The sequence below is a fragment of the Condylura cristata genome, unplaced genomic scaffold (assembly GCF_000260355.1).
Source record: "Condylura cristata isolate star-nosed mole 26May11 unplaced genomic scaffold, ConCri1.0 scaffold00017, whole genome shotgun sequence".
NCBI lineage: Eukaryota > Metazoa > Chordata > Mammalia > Eulipotyphla > Talpidae > Condylura > Condylura cristata.
Genome location: NW_004567118.1, coordinates 21873578 through 21900961, shown reverse-complemented (window position 1 = coordinate 21900961; position 27384 = coordinate 21873578). Strand labels below are relative to the sequence as shown.

The 27384-nt window shown below is 47.0% G+C and overlaps 1 protein-coding gene across 2 annotated transcripts; it reads left to right on the top strand.

Moving 5' to 3' along the window:
- Window positions 1–221: 221 nt before the first annotated feature.
- On the top strand, window positions 222–26484 carry TOP3A (topoisomerase (DNA) III alpha). 2 transcript variants are annotated; one of them, XM_012726528.1, is made up of 20 exons: window positions 222–627; window positions 5562–5621; window positions 6765–6838; window positions 7612–7687; window positions 8286–8394; window positions 9449–9592; window positions 9746–9916; window positions 10187–10287; window positions 10544–10618; window positions 12047–12129; window positions 13066–13273; window positions 14852–15037; window positions 15206–15335; window positions 17677–17790; window positions 17873–18038; window positions 18813–18956; window positions 20838–20960; window positions 21208–21905; window positions 23302–23487; window positions 25323–26484. In XM_012726528.1, the coding sequence occupies exons 1-19, from the start codon at window positions 448–450 to the stop codon at window positions 23478–23480; spliced, it is 3021 nt and encodes a 1006-aa protein (XP_012581982.1). In that variant the 5' UTR covers window positions 222–447; the 3' UTR covers window positions 23481–23487; window positions 25323–26484. The 2 variants fall into 2 exon arrangements, with proteins under 2 accessions (XP_012581982.1, XP_004684596.1); XM_004684539.2 differs by lacking the exon at window positions 25323–26484 and having other exon boundaries at window positions 23302–24729.
- The last annotated feature ends 900 nt before the right edge of the window (window positions 26485–27384 follow it).

Here is a 27384-nt window from a genome sequence, read left to right as displayed (position 1 = left end):
GGGAAAAGATGTGTGGTTTAAAGAAGCTTGGGCGGGACTACCCAGTGACTTCTCCCAAGACGGAAAACATTGCCCAACCATCGCCCTAAAGGAAAGGAAGTGGGGCGGGAGAGTGAAAGCTTGCTGGGGCCAGGGGGTTCTGGAGCGCGGGGCTATCTGGGAATTGTAGTTCGCGGTCCTGGGCTCGCGCCGGGCGGAAGTGGCTCTGGAAGGCGGGAGGAAGAGTGTCAACCCGGCGCGGGATTTGGTGCCAAGACGGCCGCGGTGAATAAAGTGTCGTGGCAGCCCTCCGAGTCCCGGCGGAGGCGACTGGACGCAGGCGGTGGTGGTAGCGGCTCTCGGTGCCTTTGTGTAGCTCCTTTATGGTGGACGCCTGGCCGATCTCTCCTCTGGTGTCCCCAGCATGCGTAGGCACCCGGAGAGCGGCTGCGGGCGCCGGGCCTAGGGATGATCTTCCCAGTCGCTCGCTCCGCGCTCCGGTGGCTGCAGCGGCTCGGAGATCGAGCCTTGTCCCGCGCCGCCATGGAGGTGGCCTTCCGAGGCGTACGGAAAATCCTCTGTGTGGCGGAGAAAAACGACGCGGCCAAGGGGATCGCCGACCTGCTGTCCAATGGTCGCATGAGGCGGGTAAGGAGGTGCATTTCTGACCAGCCGTCCTCCTGGAGGAGGCCCACCGAGTGAGAGCGCCGGGAATAGAGATGAAGGCGATCTCCCGCTCCTGGCTCCTCACTGGCACCGTTACAGTGGCCTCCGGCCTTTTCGTCAGACTGATGGACATTTTAAAATGTAGTTAGGACGCTTCACTCATTTGCTTGGAAACCTTTGTTCCGCTTTGCCCACAGCAGGGAATCCCAAGCTTGTCAGAACCCCTGCGGGCGCGAGCTATCCTATGGATCTGGGATGAGAGGGTAGACGTCTGTATTTTGACACCCTTCCCTAGTTATTCTGAAACTCGTTTAAGTTGGGAACCACACACCAAACTCTCTTAATTTGGCATTCAAGCCCTGCCTAACCATTTCTAGATAACCAGCCCTCCCCTTTTGCTTAGCCCACCTTCTGGGTTCTGCTGCCCCATTAACTTTGTAAGTCCCAGCTGACAAGGCAACATGGGTAAGGTTTGGGCGACTAGAGGCCTTGTCAGCCTTCTTACTCAGACAAACTAATTCTTAGACTCAGTAAAGGGGATAAGAAGGTGTTTTAGACACTGGAAGCCCAAAGGGAGGAAGGTATGAAAAGGCTTCCTAAAGAAAGTAACACTGAGGCCTTAAAAACTTCAGGAGAATGAAATAGCATAATTATTTACTAGGAAACATTTCTAACTGTTAGGACATAAGTTTCCTGTTCTGTTTTTTTTCTCCAAAGTCCCAAGACCCTTAGAACACAGTTCCCATTATGTGGTTGGGGGGAGCAGCAGCCAAGCTTGCTCCTTCCAGTCCTGAAAACTCTCACCAAATGTAGTTTTACCTACAATGAGGATTCTGGGCCTCTTGAGAATGGCCCATTTACAACTAAGTTCTTCATCTATCAGGGATCTTTTATTTAAAAAAAAAAAGTATATATTGAAATAACATTGGTTTTCATCCCTGTCAGTATTTTGGAAGTATAGGATTCCCTGCTTCAGATGTTGGTACCATGGTATACCCACCACCAAAGCACCCATAGTCCACCACCATAGTTAGTGTGCCCTCCCAGGGCTCTATTTAAATATCTCTTCTCTGAGAATCATGTTCTCCCCCCAACTAGGTGAGACTTTGTGTTATTCTGCACCCTGTTCTACCTGGAGGGCACATACCAATTACAGTTCAATAATGCACGGTACAGTTGACTTACTTGATCTCCCTCATCACCCCTTCGTGAACTCTCAGCTCCAGAGCAAATGTGTGTCTCTTTTGTTCATTGCTGTATTCCCAGCGCCTAATGTGGTGTCTAGAGTACAGGAGAGTCACAATAAATATTTTCTTGATGAATCTTTCAACTAAGTCTTGAAAGATGTATACTCAGGATACATCTTTAGAGTATCCACCTTTAGAGATGAAAGTCAGGATGAATAAGGAACAACCCAGAGGCTAGAAACAGCTTTGTGTTTTCAAAAACTGAAACATTCGAAGTGAACTAAGCATGAGGCATGTGAAGCCAGATCATAAAGGTACTGGAGAGCCCTGTTTTTTACTTAAGTGTTAAAATAACAAAAAACGTGCCACATTAACCATTTTGAAGTATACATTTAGTAACATTTATATATTCACAGGGTGCAACTGCCGCCTCTATCTAGTTCCAGGTTTTCACATCCAAGGAAAAGCTCCACAGCTGTGCAGCACTCATTCACCAGTCCTGTCTTTCCCCAGCCCCTGGCTGCCACTAATCTTTTTACCCCCATGGGTTTGCCTGATCTGTATATTTCATGTAAAGAGTCTCATACAATATGTGGCCTTCAATATCAGACTTACTAAACTTAGTGTGTTTTTTAATTGATGTAGCGTGTATTGGCACATCATTCCTTTTAATGACTATTATATCTATTGTATAGATATAATATAGGTATTATATATATTGTATAGATGACATTGTTTATCCACCTGTCAGTTGATGGGCTTTTGGGTTGTTTTGTCTTACAAATAGAGCTACTATAAACATTCAAGTGCAAGTTCTTATTTGAAGTCCTGTTTCCTGTTCTTTTAGGTAAATTCCTAGTTTTCTCTTTTTGCCTCTTTTGTGATTACTCCTTTATTGTTATATTTGAGACCATTGCCAAAACCAAAATCAGAAAATTTTCCCTGTGTTTTCTTCTAATTCATAAGTTAACTCCATTTTACGATCAAACTTTTCTGTAGTGGCTAAAACATCACATTCTCATCAACAATATTCCAAATTGACCACACATTAAAAATCTTTGCCAACACTTGTTAATTTTCTTTCCTCCCTCCCTTCTTTCATCATTGTTCTTATGGGTATGAAATATCTAATGATTTTGATTCAAAATTCTCAAACTTAAATTTTTCCATATACTTGTTGGCTATTCTTTGGAGAAATGCCTATCCATGTCTTTTGCCCATTTTTTTCATTAAGTTGTTTGTCTTTTTGTTGTTGAACTGTATACATTCTGGATACTGCATCTTTGTTGGATAAATGATTTGCAGATATTTCCTCCTTTGAGTTATCTTTTCACTTTCTTGGTAATGTTCTTTGGTACACAAAATAGTTTAATTTGGTGAAGTCTAGTTTTCTCTTTTTTCCTCTTTTGTGATTACTCCTTTATTATTATATTTGAGACCATTGCCAAAACCAAAATCAAAAAATTTTCCCTGTGTTTTCTTCTAAGAGTTTTAGCTCTTGCATTTGCATCATTATTCTGTTTTGAGTTAATTTTTCAATATGGTGTCAGTCTTTCCTGAGTGTCCTTTTCATCTGTTACTGTCTTTGTCCAGATGCATTTTCACCTCTCTAGATGATAGCACTCATGGTTCAGTTATCTAGCTCTTTGTCATCTTGCTTGTGGTGCATACCTCCCTAAGAATAGTGACAGGTCCTGTTCTGTTTATATCTCAAACAGGGCCTGCTACATGGCAGTCATGTAGTAAATGTATATTAAATGACATAACCCCTCTCTAAAGGACTAAAATTTTGAGAGAGGAACTAAGAAATAAATTTATAACTCAAAGTCAAATCATAGTCACTGCAACTTTATAATGTACAAGTAGTTAGATTTAATAATGGAAAGAGAATGATAAAAATAAATTATTTTTGATAGATTACTAGACATCTTTTTATCTATTATTAGAAAAGATTTTTAAACATACAGATACATATATATGATAAAAGAAATTTGCCAAAACATTAACAAAAGTTAGTGTCCTTTTTCTTTAACATTATCACTTATTACAGAAACCAATGTATAGCAAAAAACCCCACAGTAACCACAGTGAATAACTTACAGATCCTTTTCTATGTGACTACAATTTCTTACAGTTTTATTTTTATATTAAGAATGAGAAGTTTTTTTTAAAAAAATTCCGTGTAGATTCATTGGCAGCAATGTGATCATTTCCTACAGAGTCCTTAGAAGCAATGAGACTTGTACTTAAAACCCAAAGAGTGGATAGCATTGTGAAAGCCAGCACAAAAGTGGCCTTTGTACCATTCTGTTCTTTCTCTAGGCTCCAAACTCGCTGTCATTTGGGAGTAGCCCACCCCCCTGCACACCTCTGCCAAGAGCACTGGAACATAGCTGCATACTGTCCTCAGATGGGAATTACAGGGAGCCACGTTTGAAATGTCTGGAAAAGCATTTTCTATCCCCAAGACTAACCACTGGTGGAGGAGACTGGGGTCTCCTGGACTTAGGGTCACAGAAACAGTACTAAACAGGTCATTTATCTGGAGATGATAGGATAGCAATTTCTTAGACTAATGTTCCAAAGAGACACAAGAAACTAGATATACATTTGACGAGCCATTCAGGCTAGACTGGGAGAGTTAGCAAAACTTGGCCTTGGTGCAGCCAGGTGCTTCAGTCTAGTTATAGATGCGGGTCTCTGAAGATTTTGGGAAGGCTTCAATCCTTTAAAAAGAAATTAGAAATCACTAATTAGATCATTTCTATTCTCTTTAAAGGGGCTTAATAAACAATTGCAGTCTGCAGAGGGGATTTCTTAGCCACATTAGACCTGTGAACTATTAAGTAATAAGTAGTAAAATAAGTTCCCTCTTAAATTTTACCTTTGTGCTTCATTAATTCAGAAAAACTGTCCGTTGTGATGTTGGAGGAGAATCTTCTCGACAATAATCCTTTTAGGTTTTCGAACATCCCCCTGGGACCAGATAGACTTTCTCTTGTCTTCTGTGCAGTTTTGGTATGAAACTCACATGCATTTGTAGGTATTGCAAAACAGAGGGTTTTGGCAAACCACTATTACTGCTGCAGTTGTGTGGCCAGGAAACAATAGGGAAGGAGAGAATTAGCTAGAGGCTTGGGTTCTGACCCTTTCTCTGCCAGTAATGTATCATATGAAATTGGATAAATCCAATGTCAACTTTAGGGCCTGGCTGGTGGCTGAGGGGTTAAGTCTCAGCTGTCACCTATATGGCCTGAGTTTGACCCCCAGCAGGGCACTAACCCACATGGCACAGCAGACTTCTGTCTTCGCCTGCTGTTCCCCTTCAGCAGTATATTTCAGTAAATCCACTAGCTCTGCTCCTCACTTTGTCTGGTGAATCCTCTCACCCTCTGCACCTCTGGCCAACATGCCAGCTCTTCTGCACGAAAATAAATAAAATCTTAAAAAAAAAAATGCTTTAGTATCATCTTCTCAAGTTTCCCCTCCTGCCACAAAAGTTTGGTGAACTTTATCAGACATAAGTTTATAACTGTTTTGAGGGGCCACTTAATAAGTGGTTTTAGTAACGTAGCCTAGTTTTTAATCTAAGATTTTTCATCAATAATTTTTTAACCTAGAAGTATGTACTGTTACGTTTATCAGATTTTTTTCTTGACCTTGATATTGAAGACTCATTTGTTTAAGTAATTTATGTAATATATTTTATCTATATGTTTTGTTTTACAGAGGGAAGGACTTTCTAAATTCAACAAAATATATGAGTTTGATTATCATATGTATGGACAGGTAGGTGCTGCATGTTTCCATCATACGGGAGAAGTGCACTTTCAGATCCATGTGCAGTCTTTTTTTTTTTTTTTTTTTGAAGATTTATTTATTTGTACATACAGAATTGGGATACAGACCAGAGGCTCAGGCGCGGTGAGGGGCTTCACCAGAGACAGTGGGGAGCAGAACAGGCAGATCTACGAAGTACACTGCTGAGGGGAGCAGCGGGCGGGTCAGGAGAGGTCTGCCACACCATGTGGTCACCTCCGGGGCAGGCGGGAATCGAACTCATGGAAAGTGGCTTTAGCTTCTCAGTGCAGTGCTTTAACCCACTGCGCCACCAGGAAGGGCCCCATGTACAGTCTTTGGGCCTTTTAGTATATCGCTAAAAAGAAGAGCTATTTACTATAGGTCTTCTCTAAATTAGTTATATTTTGGAGTTACTTACTCTGGAGGAATTAGGACGTATCAGTATTTTAAGAATTGTAGCTTAAAGATTGCGTAGTTACAGGTATCATTTTAAATTTATACAGAGGCCTCTCTGTATAAGAGTGAAAGGACTCTCCTGGTGAATCCTGTCAGTGTCCCTGCACCTCTGGCCTGTACCCCAGTTCTGTATGCATAAATAAAGAAATCTAATAATTTAATATATATATATACACTTAGGATATATATATATATATAGAGAGAGAGAGAGAGAGAGAGATAATTGCTGGCAATTTTGATGATACAAAAAGCATGTGGTACTAGAATTCCAATGGTAATTATATTACTACAGCTTTCGGCTTCAAAAAAATTATATATGTGTTCAGTTTCTTGCCAACAAGTTTTTTTGTAGACTTCATTTTTTTTTAGAACAATTTTAGGTTCACAGCAAACTTGAGGGAAGGTACAGAGATTTTCCATTTGTTCCCTGCCCCAACATCCATGTAGCCTCCCGTTTCTTATATTTGATGAACCTACATTGATGATCACCTAAAGCCTGTTGTTGAAGCTGAAGAAACTTTCACTGCCCCAAAATTCTCAGCGCTGCACCTTCATTCATTCTTCCATCCCCTCTCCATCCCTGGCAATCACTTTTTTTTTTCTTTAGTAGAAATTCATTTGAATGATTTGGCAAAATAGAACTGCTAAGGGACTAACTTGGACTTTGTTATTCAGAATGTTACCATGGTAATGACTTCAGTTTCCGGACATTTGCTGGCTCATGATTTCCAGATGCGGTACCGCAAATGGTCAGTACAATTCCTGATGCTACAGTAAATTGTGAAATACTAAAGAATTCTGAGGCATGTTGATCATACTATATAATTTATAATACCAAGATGACAGTCTTAGTCTGTTCAAGCTGCTGTAATAAAAGACGAAACTGAGTAGCTTATAAACAACAAAAACGTATTGCTCCCAGTTATGGATGCCAGCTTGAAATTGGAGTGCTAGCAGGTTGGGTGAGAACCCTCTTCCAGGTTTCAGACCACTAACTTCTCACTACCTCCTCTTCCAGTGCAAGATGCTCTGTGGGCCCTCGTTTATCAGAGCACCAATCCCAATTATGAGGGCTGCACTCTCACAACTTAAGTACCTCCCAAAGGCCCCATCTTCTTACACTGTCATATTGATATTAGGATTTCAATATGTGAACTGGGGAGGGAAGGGACATAGATTGTAGAATCCATAGCAAGGATTAACTGATTCATTGTGAACTTTTAAAATGAGCAGCCACTGTTAGGTATGTTCTGTCCACCATCTCTTTCCATGCAGTCAATTGGTTGCATTTATCCTGTGTTCATAGACATGAGAAGATTCCAGAACTTCTTCCTAGCAGCTCTTGTAAATTGTTGTGGGAAGTGGAAGTTACCTTGTGCAGAGGGCATAGTCTCCCTTTGAATTCTTTGGCTTCTACTGGGACCCATCCACAAGCTCACCGGGGCAGTTTTTTCTCATTAAGATGGAGGGCTTTCTGTCATGTGTTAAGGTAGAAATTTTTGTGTTATCATTTCTTTTCTAGGCAGAGCTGCAATCCCCTTGTCCTCTTTGAAGCAGAAATTGAAAAGTACTGCCCAGAGAATTTTGTAGATATCAAGGTAGGATCTTTTGGAAGACATACGGCACTGGAATTGAACAAATTCCATTTATTGTATAAATAAAGCCATTAAAACTAAGTGACCAAAGGACTGAAATCAGCCTTTTGTGAACAGTAGTTGTATAAATAAGTATTGTGAAATTATCAATTCTACTTCCTACTCCTTCCCTAGTTAGAATGAAGAGGAATAAAGTGTAAATGGTAGTTTGACAGTAAATTGTGAGTTCTTAAACAGTTGAGGTGCCTACTGTTCTCTACTGGCTGAGAAATCTTGGGATGAAACTCAGTTACGGGTTAATATTTTTTAACCAGGCATATCCAGAACCATTAGAGTTCTGAGTGTGTCAGACCTGAGTTTCAGGTTTCACAGTTGGCACTGAACCCTCAGGCTTCTAGAAGTTCATTCATGAGTCTCTGCTTCCAAGATGGAGGATTATACATACTATAGCCACTCAGCATAGTTTTCTCTGATCTCCTTTTCTCATCACATTGGCCTACTTCAGGGAAGTCATTAATGTTGTGTTAGATCTCTTTAGGAATGTCAAGTAATTTACCCTATAGATTGTGCTCTCATTGCTCTTCCCCCCTGGAAACTTTAGAAAACTCTGGAACGAGAGACACGGCAGTGCCAGGCCCTGGTGATCTGGACTGATTGTGATAGAGAAGGTGAAAATATTGGATTTGAGATTATCCATGTGTGCAAGGCTGGTAAGTGACGCTACTTCTGAGTTTCTGTGCTTTGTGACTGTAGATTATTCTCCTATATGTGTGTGAGCAGTTGTAACTGCATTCATCCCTGAATACTCTCCCTCCTGAATCCGTCCATTCTCAACAGCTGTGTGTCCTGGAATAAGTCACTAAACTCTTGGGACCCTGACTTCCTCACCTGGGCCAGTCTGATACACTCCCTAGGGCTGCAGGAGGACTAAACATATTAACAAATGCGTAGACCCTGTGGGCCAGGCCTTGCCAGGGGTCAGTTCCAGATAGATTGCCAGTTCCTTGAGAGATGGGACCAAATACATTCTATTTTTAAAAGTGTTTAATATTTTCAAAATAAAATATAAAGAATAGTTCTAGAATGTTCTATTTTTTTAATCTTGACACTAACCCTAACTCTCAATGTTCTATTTTTTTTTTTTTTAAAGATTTTATTTTATTTGTGCATACAGAACTGGGATACAGGCCAGAGATGTTCTGTTTTTAATCGCTTATACTTTGTGTGTAATACCTAAACATTAACAAATAATTGTTGAAGTGAAATTAAATGGCGCTAACAAGTTTAATGGCTTCAGGTAACATAGAATATTCTTGGATTTCACAGGGGCTGAGGTGGGGGTTGGCCTTTCCCCCAAGTTTTTGTGTTTGCAGCCAAAATGACTCCTGGGATTTAAGAACATTAACTTCAGGGACTATGTATCCTGTACTTCTTCTGTGGCAGAAAATTCCCTCATAGGACCTTTTACTTGACAGCATTTTTCTTTTTCCTAAAGGTCTAGGAGATCTAATGATAGTAAAGTCTCAAAAGTTTCTCTGTTAGCTAAAATTCTCTCCACCAGTGTTCCTACAACACTCAGTTTAATGATTATAGTGAATTTCCTGTCTTCAGTGACTTATTAATTTAACCTCATCGATAAACGTGTGCGCCTCACAGCTTTCTCAAAGATGCCTTTCATTTAAGCTGCCTTGAGAAAAGCAAGCCTTTTATAATCATTAGGACAATGTGATTTGACCTTAATCTCGCTGACTTTCTGTTCTTCAGTAAAGCCCAGTCTGCAAGTGTTGAGAGCCCGTTTCTCTGAGATTACACCGCGAGCCGTCAGGATAGCCTGTGAAAACCTCACTGAGCCTGATCAGAGAGTGAGTGATGCTGTGGACGTGAGGCAGGAGCTGGACCTGCGGATTGGTGAGGAGCTGGGCAGACTGCTGAGGCTCCACGTGGCACACTGGCTGTTGGGTTATGGCAAACATTAGGTTCTGTGTACGTACGTGCCTCTAGCTTTGACCTTGCAGCCCATCATTTCCTTAATCCTTTTCTCCTTCCATCCTCACTTTCCAGGAGCTGCCTTTACTAGGTTCCAGACCCTGAGGCTTCAGAAGATCTTTCCTGAGGTGCTGGCAGAGCAGCTCATCAGTTATGGAAGCTGCCAGTTTCCAACACTAGGGTTCGTGGTGGAGAGGTTCAAAGCCATTCAGGCTTTTGTCCCCGAAATCTTCCACAAAATTAAAGGTAGAGCTGGGTCAGGGTGTTGTTCAGGATGTGGAACCTAAGCTTCCAGAAGTGACCCGGGGCACCATGGGGCGTCAGTGGCTCTAGTTAGTGTGTGTGTTGCTGTCCTTCAGCTCACCCATATGATTTTCAGAAATGATTAGTTCCCTTAGTGATCCAGAAACTCTTGTCTATTTCGTGTGCCTTCATCTTTCGCTGTAATGTACCTTCCTAGCTGTCATATCATGAGTCTTCTCTGAGCCATGGCCTTTTTGTCTTTCCCCCAAATAGTAAGTCATGACCACAAAGATGGCATCGTAGAATTCAACTGGAAAAGGCATCGCCTCTTTAACCACACAGCTTGTCTTGTTCTCTATCAGCTGTGTATGGAGGTAAGAAATATCTTAAACTCGTCAAGCATTCAGAAAGCTATTCTGCATTTTACCAGTAGACAAAACACTCAAGGCTTATGATGTGTTCCCCAATCTGTGGGCTATAAGCTGACATTACGTGGGGTGCTCTCATGCACTGGAGCAGAGTGGAGCTGGTGGTGAGCGTGAGCTGGAATGGTGAGCAGGTTCAGCACAGGAAAGCTGGAGGAGAGGCACTGACCAGCCACTGTGGTCTCTGCTTTTCCTGGCCTTCTAGGATCCCATGGCAACTGTGGTGGAGGTCAAGTCTAAGCCAAAGAGCAAGTGGAGACCTCAAGCTTTGGACACTGTGGTAGGTCCCAGCCCCTGAGCAGTTCTGACTTCCAGTTCTTGGACAGGGTTTTGCTGTAGATGTCGGCCTAGAGGCAGGAAGTGTCCCCCTTTACAGGGATACACAGGAAAAAGCTTTTGAAAAACAGAACCCCCAAATGGCAAGCCTACTTCGGCCTTTCGTTTTCTTTTACTTTTAAGTTAATAAATGCAATATAACCACTTTGTGGGCTTTGGGAAACAAAAGGAGGAAGACTTATCACTCATCCCCTATGTAATTGCTGATACATTGCTGGTATAATGTAATGTCTTCTGATATTTTATGTGTATTTTTAACCGTGTTGTTTTTAGAATGACTTGTTCTTTCGCATATGTTTTCTTCAAAATGTATAATTTGGACCTCCCTGGTGGTGTAGGGGTTAAGTCTCCGCACTATCATGATATCACCATTGTAGCCTGGAGTTGACCCACATATGGGACAGCAGACCTCTCCTTTCTCCCCTGATGCTCCCCACAGCAGTGTATTTCAGTAGATCTGCCTGTTCTGGTTCCCGTGTCTCTGGTGATTCTTCTCACCCCACCCCCCCACAGCCCCCTGCACCTCTGGCCTGTATCCAAGTTCTTATATGCATAAATAGAAAAAATAAATCTTTTTTTTTAAGTGTATAATTTATGTAAAATATTTTAAATACCTCCTATATAAACCTACCTTAGAACCAATACTTTGACCCCAAGAATAGCGACCCCCATGTGAGTAAACCACCTTAAGGAGTTCCCCTTGCCAGTTACTCCTTTACAGGAAAATTTAGGGTGTCATTACTGTCAAGCCTAACTGGAGGTTGAATGCACCAAACACGCACTAAGAGCAGGCAGAGACTTGGGGTGCATCCTTTACCTTGTGTCACATGTCTGTATGCGCATGTGAAGGAATGCCAAGGGTGAGGGGTGGGTGTTTTCACGCAGTAGGCATGACTGTTTTATTCTGCAGATTCACTATGCTCTGATGTGTTGTCAGCAGCAGGCTTGTAGTGTCACCAAGAAGAATGACTGGTTATTTCCCCGTGGGCCTCTTGGAAGCGAAAGGCATTCATCAGTCATGGCAATTTACAGAGACTCGGATGTTGTTCGCAAAGTGTGGTTGTCAGCCTGCCTGTGTTAGAACCAGTACATTAGACTGCTTGTGAAAAATGCAGATTTCTGACCTCTGTTCCCAGCTCTACTCTGTCAGAATCCCTTGTTCTCAGGCTTGTGAATCTGCTTATTTGCCAGGTGATTCTTGCTTTTGCTTTTCAGTCTAAGATAAGATTGGTCGGGCAGGCCTGGAAATTTCCTGGGCACAGTGTTTCTTTCTCAGTGTGATAGCAGCTGGTGTGAACCAGACATTGTGTGGTTGTGTTGTGTCTTCTGACTCACACACTACACCTGAGATGCCTGTTGACTCATTTAACAGGAACTTGAAAAGCTGGCCTCTCGAAAGTTGAAGATAAATGCTAAAGAAACCATGAGGATTGCTGAGAAGCTCTATACTCAAGGGTAAATATCCCATATTTGGGAGTAGGCTATTCTGAACTTTATGCCTTAGAAATAGAGCTTATGGGGAAACACTGTCTAGGTATAATTTCAGCTCTGAAGTAGAATTTGATTTGACTTCTCTTTCTGCAGGAAAAGGGTTATTTCAAAATCGCATCACAATTCCTTAAACACAAGCCCACAGAATGAATTCACATCCCATTGTTGACCCCTCAGCAGCTCTCCTGGGGATCCTGACAGGTGGTGGGTAGCACCTTAGGAGCTGTTGCCTGTTGGGAATCACCCTTGCCTCAGAGAGTCCTGATTCCCCCTAACTTCATCCAGTGACAGTGTGTCCTGACTGACCAGTGTGACACCCACTCGCCAAATGTGACTGCTGGGCGCTCGAAATCCGGACCGTTCAAATTGGGGTGTGTGGCTTCTGTAAAGTATATACTGGGTCTTAATGACTCATTTGAAAAAGAAAGTAAGTGATCCCATTAATAATTTTAGTGGCTAAAAGATAACTGTAAATTACACGGAAGGTGCACAAGGCAGGTTGTCAGGCAGCATCGTGCTTTAAGCAGGGGTAGGAGCACACTTGCTGCGGCGTCAGGCCGGGGCTCATGGCGCCTTAGGGCCACATGGCGGGCTGACCTGGGCTGGCAGCAGTGCCTGGGCCGCAGGACCGCGGACAGGGCTGGGCTGTAGTGCGGGTCTCTGCGTTGTGCTGCCCCCTCTTGCGTTCTTTGACTTCTTTAAGTGCCCTAGAAGGAGAACTGCTGCTTCCCATCCCATAAAGGGTCTTACCTCAGAACTTTTCTTGGGTCAGTATCTCATCTGCTTTCAGTTAAGTTGGGTATGTGAATAGATTATTGCAGATATCACCATGTGTTTTCTGGTTGTTTTTAGACCAGAGAAGAACAATTTTTTTTTCCTGTTTGTTCGCCTTCATTTTAGGTACATCAGCTATCCCCGAACTGAAACAAATATTTTCCCCAAAGACTTAAACCTGTCAGTGCTGGTGGAGCAGCAGACGCCAGATCCACGCTGGGGGGCATTTGCCCAGAGCATTCTAGAGCGGGGTGGCCCCACCCCACGCAATGGGAACAAGTCTGACCAAGCTCACCCTCCCATCCACCCTACTAAATACGCCAGCAACTTGCAGGTTGGTTTTCTTGAATAATGCTGCCAGAGTCCAGAGGGAGGTGAGGGGGTCAGGTATAGGATCTGTGTCCCCTCGGGCTCTTACTTCAGGAAATGAGTGACTTTGAAATATCTTTTCCATTCAGAAAAAAGAGGTTTGTATAGAAATTCTACTCTATGGTCTTCTACCTAGCTTTCCTAAAAGCTCCCCATACTGGGCTCTACTCTGTCTAGCCCCCTCTGCTGCTGCGATGACCCCCATACACAGGCGAGGCAGCTTGCCTTCCCCACACACTGCCCCACACCCACACAGCCCGCATCGCCTTCTTGGTCCCTTGTTAACCTGAAGAAGCCTATATATCCTCCGAAAACTGGTGTGTGTTGCCACTTGAAAGCACTCTCTCTCTCTCTCTCTTTCTCTCTCTCTCTCTCATGCACACACACACACACATGCATGTCATGCTTATGTTACTGCAGTGTTTTTTGCAGTATCTCAGGTCTAAGTTGTTTCCTCCCCTGGGGAATAAGCTCCGTGAGGGCCAGAGCGAATGAGGTGTATTTTATGTTTATCATAAAGCTAAGAAAGTATTTCCCTTTTTTTAAGAAAACAGCTTCTTTCTGCTTTAAAAGTACTAAATGTTCATTGTAGATAATTTAGGAACTATGAAACGTTAAAGTATGATGTTCAGTAATTGCAATATTTTACCATAATTTATTTTGCCGAGCTTATGTCCAGTTTTTTGATACATGATATGCTAGTGTTAACATTTGTATGCATAAATATTTTGCAGATCTTACTCACTTGAGTATATTCTTAGAAGGAGAATTATTGGATGTGAGTGTGAATATCTTTCAGGCCTTTGATTGACTGGGCCTCACCAACTCCTTAGCAACTTAATGAGTAGGAAATCACCTTGAACCCTGTGCCCATGTGCTCATGCTTGGTCTAAGGCAGCTGGACACATCTTTCTGTATGTGTCTTATATACAAAGGACCTTTTTGTTAACGTTTGCCCCGCCTTGTTTCCTGCTTAGGATGGATTTATAGCAAAAGGGGCCCTACCTAATCTCGAGGGCAATATGCTGCCTTTGTTTATCCCTGAAGTAGGTCAGCCTAACCCATAGGCACATGGAAGCTTAGCCTAGCCCTCCACGTTCTTGTAGGCAGTTACGGAATGCTGTGCCCTGTATCTGCAGAACACCAGGTTACGAGAGACTAGACAGGAGCTAAACTAACCCAAATCTAGAAATCTGACTGTAGATAGACTTTCAGAGGGGGGTAGGGTGGGCGTGGGAAGGTAAGGAGAGAGGGAGCCCAGTGGTCTGTGGCGGAGGACTGTAGGTGTCTTGGTGGTATGATGTGATGTGATGAGGTTTTAACCTATACCCCCAAAGCGTAAATAGTGTTATAAACCAGTGTTTCTTTAATTAAAAAAAAAAAGATACCATTTAAAAAATAAATAAAATTCCAGACTTAAAAAAAGAGAAAAGAACATTAGCTCAAAAGGTGACCCAAACCAGCCTTCAAGTACCAACCGTGCGGAAGTCCCTGAGAGGTAATGTTCTAGAGGGAGCTTCAGGCTCTTTTCTTTTCTTCATAGGGAGATGAGCAGCGACTCTATGAGTTTATTGTTCGCCATTTCCTAGCTTGCTGCTCCCAAGATGCCCAGGGGCAGGAGACCACTGTGGAGATTGACATCGCTCAGGAACGCTTTGTGGCCCATGGCCTCATGATTCTGGCGCGAAACTATTTGGATGTGTATCCGTATGATCACTGGAGCGACAAGGTGATAATCAGAATCACGTCTCATGCACGGCCTCAGGGAGTGGGGGAGACAGTCGTGCTCCCAGCCTTCATGCCGTCTGGTTGAGCAGAGCCATTTTGAAATGGAAGTTGTCTTCTGCCTGAGTGCCATGGTAGAATTAGTGACTGATGCTTCTGCTGCTCTCTGTAGATTCTTCCTATCTATGAGAGAGGCTCCCGCTTTCAGCCCAGCACTGTGGAGATGTTGGATGGGGAGACCAGCCCACCCCAGCTGCTCACGGAGGCTGACCTCATTGCCCTCATGGAGAAGCACGGCATTGGTCAGTAGCTTGTCGTGTGGTAACTAGTGGCTCTTGAGCACTCGGTGCACGCCTGATACTGCCTCTCCTCTGACCTTCACCACTACAGTATAGTCAGCGTTATGTCCTCACTGCCTCTATAGCTAAAGTAAGGCTGAGAGAAGTTAAGACCCTACCTATAGTCACAAAAAGTGTGCGTGAATGATTCTGAGAACTGCGCAGTCAGGGCTGTCCTCCACTGCATCACACATCTGAATCAGGACACAGGCTGTTCCCATGATTCAGAAATCTCATCTGGGAGCACCCTGGGCAGGTCCTGTGCATTTGCTATGTATTTTTTTACCCACATTGGGATGTTTTTGATTTTGCTTTATTTTGCATTATGGAGTCTACATAAATGCTTTATCTTCATCTTTTGAAGTTTTGGAAGATCTGGCAATCCTGCGCTTCATTCCTATGTGGAAGCAGGTGGCTGGCCCTGAGTGCTGGCCACCTCAGGGGTGCGTGCTCCGTGGCCCAGTCTTTGTACACTCACCAACTTGCTACAGGTCAGGCCCCTGCTGGAGCCGGAATTTGTCACCCTGCTGTTAGTCATGGGGACCATATTACCAATTCTGTATTAACAGCTTATCACTGTTTAGGAATCAGAAATTGGATTTTTTAAAAATTGGGTCAGAATTGTTTTTCCCAAAAAGTCCTGTGGCTACAGATTTACCGGTGGGCCAGTTGTGACCTCTCTGCTGCCCCTTTTTTATTTTTCCTCACATTCCTAAGGCTTGTTTCTGGCTCATGTAGTCCAAAAGGACCAGTAGCCTGATGGCGGGGGTAGTGCCAATCACCCCAGGGCATACCTGCTGTGGTGCGGAGTGAGTTTTGTAGGTCTGTGAGGCCAGGAGAAGTGCTCCCACCTGGCGCCCACTGGCCTACCTAGAAACCCTGTGAGTTTAGGTAAAATTAGCGGTAGTTGACCATCATGATTTACCCATTAAAAACGTGAGGCCCCCAAGAGCTAAACCTGTGACATAAAAAGATGTAAGACCTAGTCTTCTTCTCACCCAGGAGGAGAAACAAACCATTCCGCACATTAAGTACAGTGTGACTAGTTCTGCAGGGAGCAGAACCAGTGAGTGAAGACAGGCATGGCTTAGGGCGGATCTGAGCGAAGATGCAGGGGTAGAGAAGCGTGTGCCACGGTGCCAGAGAGATGAGCTGAGCCCAACTCTACAGGCCCTGGCAAGCTGAGCTGGGGGCTCGGCTGTTGGCTGCAGTCAGCAGAGCCTCTGAGATTCCCTAAGGAAAGGAGAAGCACAGAATTACGTTTAAAATAATGTTAATAGCTTATTTGAGACATAATTCACATACCATACAATTCACTAAATTTAAGAATTCCCATTTAATATTTAGATATTCAGAAAATTGTGTGACCATCACCACAAAACAATTTTAGAACAGTTTTGTTACCTCAAAAGAGAAACCCCAACAGCAATCACAGGCATTCCCTACCTCCCTTTTCTCCAGCTCCTCAGCCCTGGGCAAATAGGGTCAAAAACATTAGTGGTCGGTTAATCTCTGACTCAAAAGACTTGCTTATTTTAGACATTTCCTAAAATGGAGTCACATGCAGCCTTTTGTAACTGGCTTCTTTCAGAAGTGTGCTTTCCATGTTTATCCACAGGGTAGCACATCTTGGTATTTCATTCCTTATTTTTACCAAACACTGTTCTGTGGACATGCCACGTTTTGTCCATCCTTTTGTCCGTTGGTGGACATTTGGTGGTTTCCATTTCGTCGCTGCTCATTGCACGCACTGTGTGGACCTGGTCTCGTGGGTATAACCTGGGGGTGCTGGGGTGTGGTGACTGTTTACTCTCTGGAGGAAACTCCAGACTGTTTTCCAAGGTGACTGGCCCCGGGCACGTCTGTGGTGTGTGAGCTTGTGGTTCCTCCACATCACCTACACTTCTTACTGGGTGTCTTTATTATGCCCACCTGAAGTGGTAGTTTTTTGTGGGTTTGATTTGCTATGCTTTTCCCTGATGGCAGAGCTAAATTTTAAAAGATCCCTCTGGCCCCAACCTAAGAGTAAGTTGGGTGGAGGAAAAGACCAGAAGTGTGGTAACTGAGGACATTGTGATGACACAGTCAGAAGGACGTGGGCTCTGGCACGGCTCTGACCTATGGCACGGAGGAGAAAGACTAACAGACAGTCAGCAAATGTGAAGTTGTCGTTGTGGTTACTGAATGGACCAAGTGTGAGTTAGAGCCTCTTACCTAGAATAGGAAATCTGGTAGAAGATGGCACACGGGAGCACCTGTGGGAGCTGTCTGGGTTAACCTGAGCATAACCTGAGGTGGCTTTCAGGTACTGACGCCACTCATGCGGAGCACATAGAGACCATCAAAGCTCGGATGTACGTTGGGCTCACCCCAGACAAGCGGTTTCTTCCTGGACACCTGGGCATGGGACTTGTGGAAGGTAAGGAGGAGGGAGCGTGTAGTGGTTGCTGGGCCCGAGGGTGTGCTCCAGGGCCAGAGGGAACCCCACTCTTCTCCTGCAGGCTACGACTCCATGGGCTATGAGATGTCCAAACCTGACCTCCGCGCTGAGCTCGAGGCTGATCTGAAGTTGATCTGTGAGGGCAAGAAGGACAAACTTGTGGTTCTAAGGCAGCAGGTCCAGAAATACAAGCAGGTTTTCATCGAAGCAGTGGCTAAAGCAAAGAAGTGAGTCCCCACCCTGCTTTGCTGTTCACAGGGACATTTAGCCGTGGGTCCTCGGCCGTAACGTGTCCCTAAGAAGTGGGAGTTTGTGGGCTGATTCAGCAGAAAGCTGGTGGCGTAACTCCCACCCTGTGCCCTGCGGGTGCTAAAATCCCTGCCAGGTCAGTATGTCTCCACAGTGGTCTTCCTCGGCAGAGCTGTACACAGGAACCTTTCAGGTTTTCCTCTGGAGTTATGTTTGTCCCTTTCTTTAGCGCTTTGCCAGTATAGAAATGACAGCTTGAAGGATCTAGTCCATTTAATCCAGGCCATTGACTTTGTTTATTTATATTTTTGGCTGTTGGCTTTAAAATGCCTTTCTCCTGATTGTCACTGCCTTGAGTCAGCAGGCAGCAGGCATGGCCTTATGTGTCAGCACACCCAGCTACTGGCGCCTGGCCCGTGTTCTCCAAGTCCCTGGGAGGTGACCATTTAGCAAGCAGCGTGTGTGCATTTTGTTAGAAATAGCAGGTTTCTCTACCACCAGTTTTGAAGAGCATGAGCTAGTTGAAACTTAAACCAATGCACTCCTGAGTGTGCGCCAGGACCCTGTGTGGTTTTGTTTGGTGTGGGGCCAGTAGCGTGGCAAAAGTACCTGCCTGTAGCTAGGCTTCTCCCAGGAGGGGCTGGGAGCCAGACAGGCAGAGAAGGGTGGCCCACTGGGGCAGCATCAGGGGGTCCCCAGCTCACACACATGGTAAGTACAGTCATAATGTAAATGTTTTGCTGTCTCTTCAGATTGGACGAGGCCTTATCCCAGTACTTTGGGGAAGGGGCAGAGGTGGCCCAGCAAGAAGCCATCTATCCAGCCATGCCAGAGCCTGTCAGAAAGTGCCCACAGTGCAACAAGGACATGGTCCTCAAAACCAAGAAGAGTGGTGGGTCAGTGTCTGGCTCACGCTCCACTTTATGCACCTAGCGCCTGCTTGATGGCTCTCTGCATTGGTTCATTTTCATTGTTGTTTAAAGGGAGATCCTACTAGTGCCAGCCCTGGTCTAGGTGCTGGGAGTGGACTGGCCAGCGAGGACTGGCCTTGGAAGTATGAAGTGCTGTGGGCAGGGCTCGTAATGGTGGGCTCCATCCCCTGTGGGTAAGGACAAGGGCCCAGTGTGGCAAAGGTGGAGAAACACAAGCTTTAAATGCAAGTAGGTCTGGGTTCAAATCCACTCACGTGTAAGCTTTATGCCCTGAAGCAGGTTACTTAACTATGCTGAGCCCCACTTTCCTCTTCCATAAACTCAGCAATTAGGTCTACTTTAGAGCATTTGGGGAAGGGTGGGGATTCAGTGAAAAGAGAAGTGCCTGCTGGGTATGCCAGAGCTTCTCCACAAGCACTACTACTTCTTCTGTTCTAATTTTGGCTCTGAGTTAGGTCTCTCTTTATTTCAACGCAGAAGGCCAGGGCTAGTAGTTACCGGAAGGCTCGGGTTGCACAGCCTGGCTTGAGGGAAGTTCACAGGCAGGAGCAGTGATTTGTGATTGGGCCCTCATTTATCGTATGCCATCCCTGGGATGAGGCAAAGTGCTCTATGGACATTGTCTCCTCTGCACCGCAGTCCCTCTCCAGGGCAGGTGTTTTCACCCCATATTTCTGAGGTGTGGCGGCAGACGCTGCTAGCCCACAGCAGGCAGCCCCGGGGATCAGGAAAGGCAGGATTGGAACTCAGGTCTCCACCGCCTCTGGCAGTCTGCCCACAAGCTGCAGCACTGCTTCCTCCGTGCTGCCGTGGGAGCAGGCGGGTTCCCCGACTCCCTCTCTCAGGTACCAGAGCTTAGTGGGCACCACCCCTACCCCCGCAGCAGGTTGCAAGGCTATGTTGCCCACAAATGTTATATAAACCCAGGCTGCTGCAGGCTTAGCCCAGCACTGATGGTCATAGTCCTTTTAATAATTGCTGGTGATGGTTTTCCGGTGGGTAAATAGATAAGCGCTTTGAAATATAAGGGGAAAAAAGACTTGTTTATGTGTTGCTTAGGAGTTCTCCAAGTGCTGAATCACCTAGAGAGGTCTGGGGCTGTTAGGTAAAATGAACCACACCAGGGTTTATCTGGTAATTTCCATTCCTGAGTTTGTGGATTTACTATTAATTAATTACTGGGACTTGGATTGGTGGGTTTTGTTTTTCTTCTCCTGATGTAGTCATATCGGGACCGCTAAGAGGATGTTTAAGTCATGTGCATGTTCACTAATCCAGTCCTAAAGTTTCATGAGTAGAAGGCATTAGGAAATGTTGGCCAAGAAAGACAAGGTGCACTTGCTGGGAGTAAAGACGCAGTTAAGTTTTTGGCCTAACTCCCAACTCACTGCACTTGTTTTTGGTCAGGTTTCCAGGGTGCTCCCAGTCTTGTTCACACCAGTGTAAACTAAATGCTGGTGGTCCCCTTTGGGCTTGTCAGGAGGGGAACTGAGGGAAGATGAGAGCACAGCTCGGACCCCGAGCCAAACCCTCAGTACTTGCTCAGCCCTCTGGCCGGGTGTTTTGGGGTGGGTTGTTTTAAGTCAAAAGCAGAGTCAGCAATAGCTGACTGTTGTTTTTGTTTGTTTGTTTTTTTTTAAGGGATGTGGGAAATAAATGAAGACTGTTTTTCCTGTCATTCAGTGCTACGTGTGTCAGTGACTATATCCATTTACACGTAATCCAGTAGGATTAATGTCTTCTTTAGTTGGCGGAAGAAAAGCTTCCTTGCCAGCGGGGTAGCAGCCTGGGAAGATTTCCTGTGGTCCGGGGGCTGCTGCCTGACCCTGACCTCCTGCTCCCCAGGTTCTACCTCAGCTGCACAGGCTTCCCAGAATGTAGAACGGCCGTGTGGTTCCCTGACTCTCTCCTGGAGGCCAGCAGGGATGACAGTGTCTGTCCCGTGTGCCAGCCGCACCCTGTTTACAGGTGAGCTGGGATCTGAGTCAGCTGCAAGGCAGTGCACCGGTGGGGCCCTCGGGGGCGTGAGCACCTCGGGTTTGCTGCTCTCAGCAGCATCCAGGTCAGCACGCCAATGTGGTTACGTCCCCTCATTGCCTTGGTGTGGGCAATGGGCAGGTGGAGGGATGACTGGGGTGGATGCTGGCCTCTGTGGGCCTGGAGCGCTCTTGCACCTGGCAATTAATGTTTTTTCCTCACCTTCTGACCTCACTAGGTTGAAGCTGAAGTTTAAACAAGGTAGCCTTCCCCCAACCATGCCTCTGGAGTTTGTTGGCTGCATTGGTGGATGTGATGAGAACTTGAGGGAGATCTTGGACCTGAGATTTTCACGGGGGCCCCCTAGAGCCAGCCAGCCGGCCAGCCAGCCCACTGGATACCTGCAGGCTAGCCAGTCTCTAAACAGAATGGACAGCAACCAGCACGGCCAACCCCAGCCTTCTGATAACAGTCACCATAGACCCTCAAAGGCTCTGACCCAGGCTCTACCACTGCCTGCTGCCGCTCGTGAAAACAACTCTGTGACCTGCAACTGTGGCCAGGAGGCCGTGCTGCTCACTGTCCGGAAGGAGGGGCCCAACCAGGGCCGGCAGTTCTACAAGTGCAGTGGTGGCAGCTGCGGCTTCTTCCTGTGGGCCGATAGCCCCCATCCGGCCGCCGGACGGCCTCCTTCCTCTGCAGCAAGGCCCACGGGTGGCTCACTGGGGCCTCCCCCAAGCTCAGGGACCCACCTGGGGGGCTTTGGCAGCCCCGGTGGTAGCGGTGGTGGCACATCCTGCCTGTGCAGCCAGCCGGCCGTTACGCGCACTGTGCAGAAGGATGGGCCCAACCGAGGACGCCAGTTCCACACGTGCGCCAAGCCAAGAGAGCAGCAGTGCGGCTTCTTCCAGTGGGTGGACGAGAACGTGGCCCCAGGTAAGGGAGGGCGCAGGCTCCGTCCCCACAGCGGCATCCACGGGAGCAGCCCCTGAGCTGAGCTGAGCTGAGCTGAGCTGAGGGCCTTGCAGTTCCCTGTGGGGTTGGTGCGCTGCCCTCGAGCTCCGAGACCACAGTTGGCAGAGTGAGGCGGGCGGGCAGTGGGGATCAGGCCTTGGTTGCCATTTCCTCGCTTGGTCATTTGCAACAAGGTGATGAACAGCAGTCTCCGTTGCAGTTGAAGGGCGACTGCTGCCGTTGGGTAGCTTGCTATGTGACCAGCACACAAGGTACTCTGGTCGTCATGGACAGGAGCTGTCATCACAACTTTTCCAGTGAGGAAAGTGAGGCCCAGATACGTGCGGAGACCCTTAGTCTCACAGCCACACCCCAAGATTTGACTGTCAGCCGGCCTGTCTCCACGGCCCTGGGCTCTAACCTGTGTTAAGTTCGGCATCATCTGCCTTGTTTCTTTAAACGAAGGAATTGGCATGGTAGTGTCTCGGAACACACTCACGGCCGTGTAGCTTGGGTCTCTCCATACTAGGGATGGTGAGAACTGGCACAGACACTGATCACAAAGGGACATGGTACTTTGAGATGGTTCCTGCCCACCCTGGTACACAGTAGAGGCTTAACTAAGCACCTGAAAGTGACAGAAAGGCCCGCAGGCAGCTTGTGCAGGGCTAGTTTCCTGTTTCCTCGACAATGATATGGCACCCACTTACCTTCCTTAGGGTTCCTGTCCAATAAACGAGCCTCGTTACTCTCAGACTGTGATTCTAGTACAGGCTCTGCGCTTACTGGAAAAGCCCAGCAGACTTGCTAAAGGCTTAGGACTTAGCTGCCGGCTGCCAGCGCCGTGCTGGGTCAGCACCGGAAGTGCACAGGGAGCTCTTCCAGCCTTGCAGACTGCAGATGTGTGAGCGCCACTTCTCCCCATTTGGAAGCAGCAGTAGCTGCCCTCCAGGTCGCCTGGCCTGTTGTCCGAGCAGTGGAGCAGTCAGACTAAGAGGCCTCCGTAAGGGCTTCCTTGAGGGGAACAGGACGAGTTCCAGAGCAGGTTGCTGATCACAGCCTCTTGTCTTTGCTGCCTCCCTACATGGCTCCAGCCAGCTGCTGCTTGGCTTCCACTTCTGTTAAGACGTCAGGTATGAGGTGACCGGCCAGTGAGAGTGGACTAGGCCTGCTAGAACTCAGGGTTCTTTGGGGAGGGGTGCCTGGGCAAGTAAGGTATGATGCACTGTGGGTTGTCACAGAAGCAAGGGGCCTGGCTGGAGGTGGCTGGACCACATCAAAGCTGGGAGGCTGTCTGTCCCTCCGCAGCGCACCAACCTGTATTTCCTGCCGCCTCAGTGTCTGTTCTAAGCTCCGCCTTCCCTGACTCTTCCCACAGTGGATTTTGGAGCCCTGCCCTGGCCAGGAGGCGGAGGAAGAACCAAGGGGCTAGAGGCCAGAAGCAAAAGAACCCGAGCCAACTCTTCAGACACAGGGTCCACAGTGAAGAGACCCCGGAAATGCAGCCTGTGCCAACAGCCTGGGCACACCCGTCCCTTCTGTCCCCAGAACAGATGAGGAAAGGGTAGGAGACTTTGCCCTTTTGTCTCAAAAATTAGTTACTTTCACCAAGACTAGGGCACCCTTCACTGCCCCCAGGGTTTTAAAAGTGGCAGCTTTTGAAGTTTGGCCTGTGTTAGAGAGTGAAGGTCTGGCCTGCTCTCTTGACAAGTCCACCTCTGGCTGGGGTTCAGGGCCAACTTGGGCCTCCAGTGAGACGTCATGGGAGCGTCTCTGCAGTCCCTCAGGGAGTGTCACTGTCAGCCAGCAGCTGAAGCCTAAGAAAATGCCCTCCAGGGGCCTTCACTGGGCAGACTGGAAGCTGCTTCTTCGCACAGACATCCCAAAAAAGGAGAATATAATGCAAGGAAGTGACTTCTGAAATTGGCTCTACTGGAGATAACTTCTTCCTCTTTATCTAGAAGCCACTGTGAGCAGGACAGCCTGGCTTGTGCGCCCTAATAAAGAATTCTACCCCTTACTCCGGTGGGCTTGGCACTGTGTCTGGTGAACACTGCCAGGAACAGCCAGTGCTTGAGGCACCTCTGGCTGACCACTGGCCCTCGGGCTCCCTTGCCAGCCCCAGCCTTGCCTCATCCACGTGGTAGACAGCCCTCCTGTCCCTGCAGCTTGTCCCATGGGGCAGAGCATGTGCTGATAGGAGTTTTATACCACTGTTCACCTGCCCGATCCAGAGGGGGGGACTTTCCCATTTGCCTTCACAAAACCTTGTAATGTTTAACCATATTGGCTCCATTTGATGCTCAGGAAAATAAACAGAGGTAAGGTGTGGATTGCCCCGAGTCCCATGGCCAGTGGGGAAGAGGTGATCTGGCCTCCTGTGTTGGGACTCCCACGCTGGACCCTTCAGTCTGAGCAGTGGCCCTGCCTGGGCTGAAGGGCAAGATTCAGGGCCCATGGGTGTGGCCGTGCTCTGCATTGTGGCAACCCTACAGCTACATTCTCTCTGTGATTTTGCCTATTTTATGAGACTTAGGTTATGTGATCTTTTGTGCCTGGCTTCTTACACTTAGCATGTTATTTGCAAGGTTCATCTGCATTTAGCATGTGTCAGTATAGAAGGGTATTCGTGGGGGTACCCCAGCTGCCCACGGGGTTCTTGAAACTGCAGATAGGACTGACCCTGTTCATACTGTGACTCTATACATGCTTACATGCCTATGATGGTTTAATTTTAAAATTGGGCACAGTAGGAGGTCAATAATAGCTACTAATAAAGCAGAAACATTATAGCTGTATACTGTAATAAAAGGTACATGAGTGTGATCTCTCAAAGCATCTTGTATATATTTTTTCATGCCACGGGTAGCTGCTACCAAGGAAAGCGAAACTGCAGATAAGGGAGTGGCATCGGCACTGGGTTTTTGGGGTTGGGTAATACTCCGTGGAGGTTGTGTCCACTCTGGCTGCTCTGAGCACAGCGTGTGCATATCTGAATGCCTGTTCTAAATTCTTGTGGGCACTTTACCAGGCGCAGATTGCTGGGTCAGAGGGTATTTCTGGTTAACTTCCTGAGGAACCACTGTCTGCAGCTGCACTGTTTCGCATCTCCACCAGCAACACATGGGGTCCTGTTTCTCCACACCCCTTGCCAGCCCTTCTTACTTTTTGAAAAAAAAAAAAGTGTATTGTAGCCATCCTTGTGGGCATGAAATGACATTTCATGGTGGTGTTAATGAGCATCTTCTCATTGGTATATTGGCCATTGATGTGTCTCCTTTGGAGAAATGTCTACTCAAGTCCTTTTCCATTTTGCAGTTGGATTGTTGGTCTTTTGTTCGTTGAGTTGCAGTTCTTTATAGAATCTCAGTGCATTTGTGGATTTTGATCTTTCCGCAGGTAACGTGTGTGTGCTGAGACTGAGAACGGCGGGCTTGGATGGGATGAAGGACAGACCTGCTCAGGTTCAGACTCCATCCCCAGGCTCCGCTGAGCCTGCACGGCCTCATCTGCAATAGGATTTCTGTTGAGCTGAGGCTTTTTGGTGGAGTGTTGTAGTCACACTCAGTTGCAGTGAGAATGTCATAAAACCCCTGAGAGAATTTCCAAGTGTTGATGGCCTCTCAGGCTCACCGCAGTCAGTGCAGTGAGAAACGGCTCCTTCCGTGACTGGGAAGGGCTGAACCCCTCTACTGAACTCCAGCTGCAGCTTACGTAGCGCCAGACAGTGGCGAAAACGACCTCTACGTGCTGAGCCCAACCCGGCCGGTCGCTGGCTGGCTCGCTCAGCCTCCCACCTTCCACAGCCACGCCTTCTGCCCATGTGGTGATGGGAACAGCCTCCCATGGGACGCGCCTTCCACAGCAGCCAGCTGGAATTGAAAATGAGCCTCTGCTGTCATGGCGACACCTCAGAGCTCTTGGAAAGCCCATTCCTCTCCCTGTGCTGAGGGGGAGCCACCCTGGGCACACTTAAGAGCGCCATCCAACTAACTGGTGGCGGCCCAGCTGGCCAGCACAGCTGCTGATGGTGAGGGGCTTTGCCGTCTTACTCTTGGAGCAGGTGGAAGCTAAAAATAAGTCATCTTCCCTGGCAGCTGGCTTTTGCTTCCAGTGTCGGTCCTGGCTTGCTGGAATTAGGCACCAGCTCTCAGGATGCCAGCAGAGACCCCGTTGCTACCCTTAGGGGTGAGTTCAGAGGGCTTGTCGGCGTGGAAGTACCCAGACTCCATCAGGATGTACAGTATCTGAGTTCCAGACTACAAAGGTGGTGCAGGCTCTGCTCACATTGGGTGCTCCTTGTGAGGGACGGTGTGGGTGCCTTCCCGTGCCTTAGCCCACCAGCGTTGCTGGGGGTGAGAGCTCAGAGGCCATGACATCACACGAGCCTAGGAAACTGGCCAGCAGCGTGCACTGGCGATCCAGCCAGCACCCAGAATCGCGCATGATGTGCTCAGGGATACACCTTTGGGGTTCAGCCACTGCAGCTGTAACTTCTCAATGAATTAAATGTACCCCAATTGTAATGTTATTGGGCGTATTTAAAGCTTAGTTTTCTGATTACAGGAGAAAAACATACTTTTGAAAAATGCAAATGTGTGGTTGATTCTAGGTTGAAGTTTCCTAATTTCAGAGAGAATGGGGCCTTGACGGAACAGTGGCCCTACCCCTGGACCCACGGGGATCCCAGCACCCTTCTGTCCAAGCTGGCACACGTGTGCTCCAGAGCCCCTGCAAGCTCTGAGTCTGTACCCAGGGACTCTGAGACTCTACCTCACGGCCACCTAAGTCCCATCTGAAGAGAAGGGACCCACTGGAGACCACAGCGAGCCTTGCATGCTAGCATGGGCTGTTGCTGAAGAGAGGTTCTGGTGCCTTAGGGTCTCTGGGCCAGGTGGCTCCTGAGCTGATGCTGACCTGACTGCTCACAGTGATGTGTTGTGCCCCAAACACAGGTTTTGCTGGTGGGCACATGATTCGTACCCCATTGCTACTGAAAGTAATCACCTGTGAAAGATTACAGTGAGCAGTAACGGAGCTCACGTGTGCTTGCAGCTCCCAAACATGGGGCCAGTTTCTCTTCTGCTCCAGGCCCACCAGTTACAGTTCAGTGCCTTGGAGTGATCCTCAGGCCTGCTGACGTAAGTCCTCTTAGAATGCAGTTTGACAGGGTCCTTCAGAATCTGAGCATTTGAACACGCTCCATTCCCAGGACTCTCTTAATGAGAAAATCTGTGTACAGATTATCTTCAAGACTTCGTTGTTTTTTAGTATCAAGATGGAAACAAATGGTCAGTCAGCTCCTGGGGGCTGGGTGATACCCCCACTTGCAGGAGGCAGACTTCCCTACAGTGAAGTATTCGTGAAGAGAAGGGCTTACAAGTGGACTTCCCCAAGTATGGGCGCATCTTATATACGGTGAGCTTTATTCTTGAGTCAGTGTGGAGGATTGATGGTGATG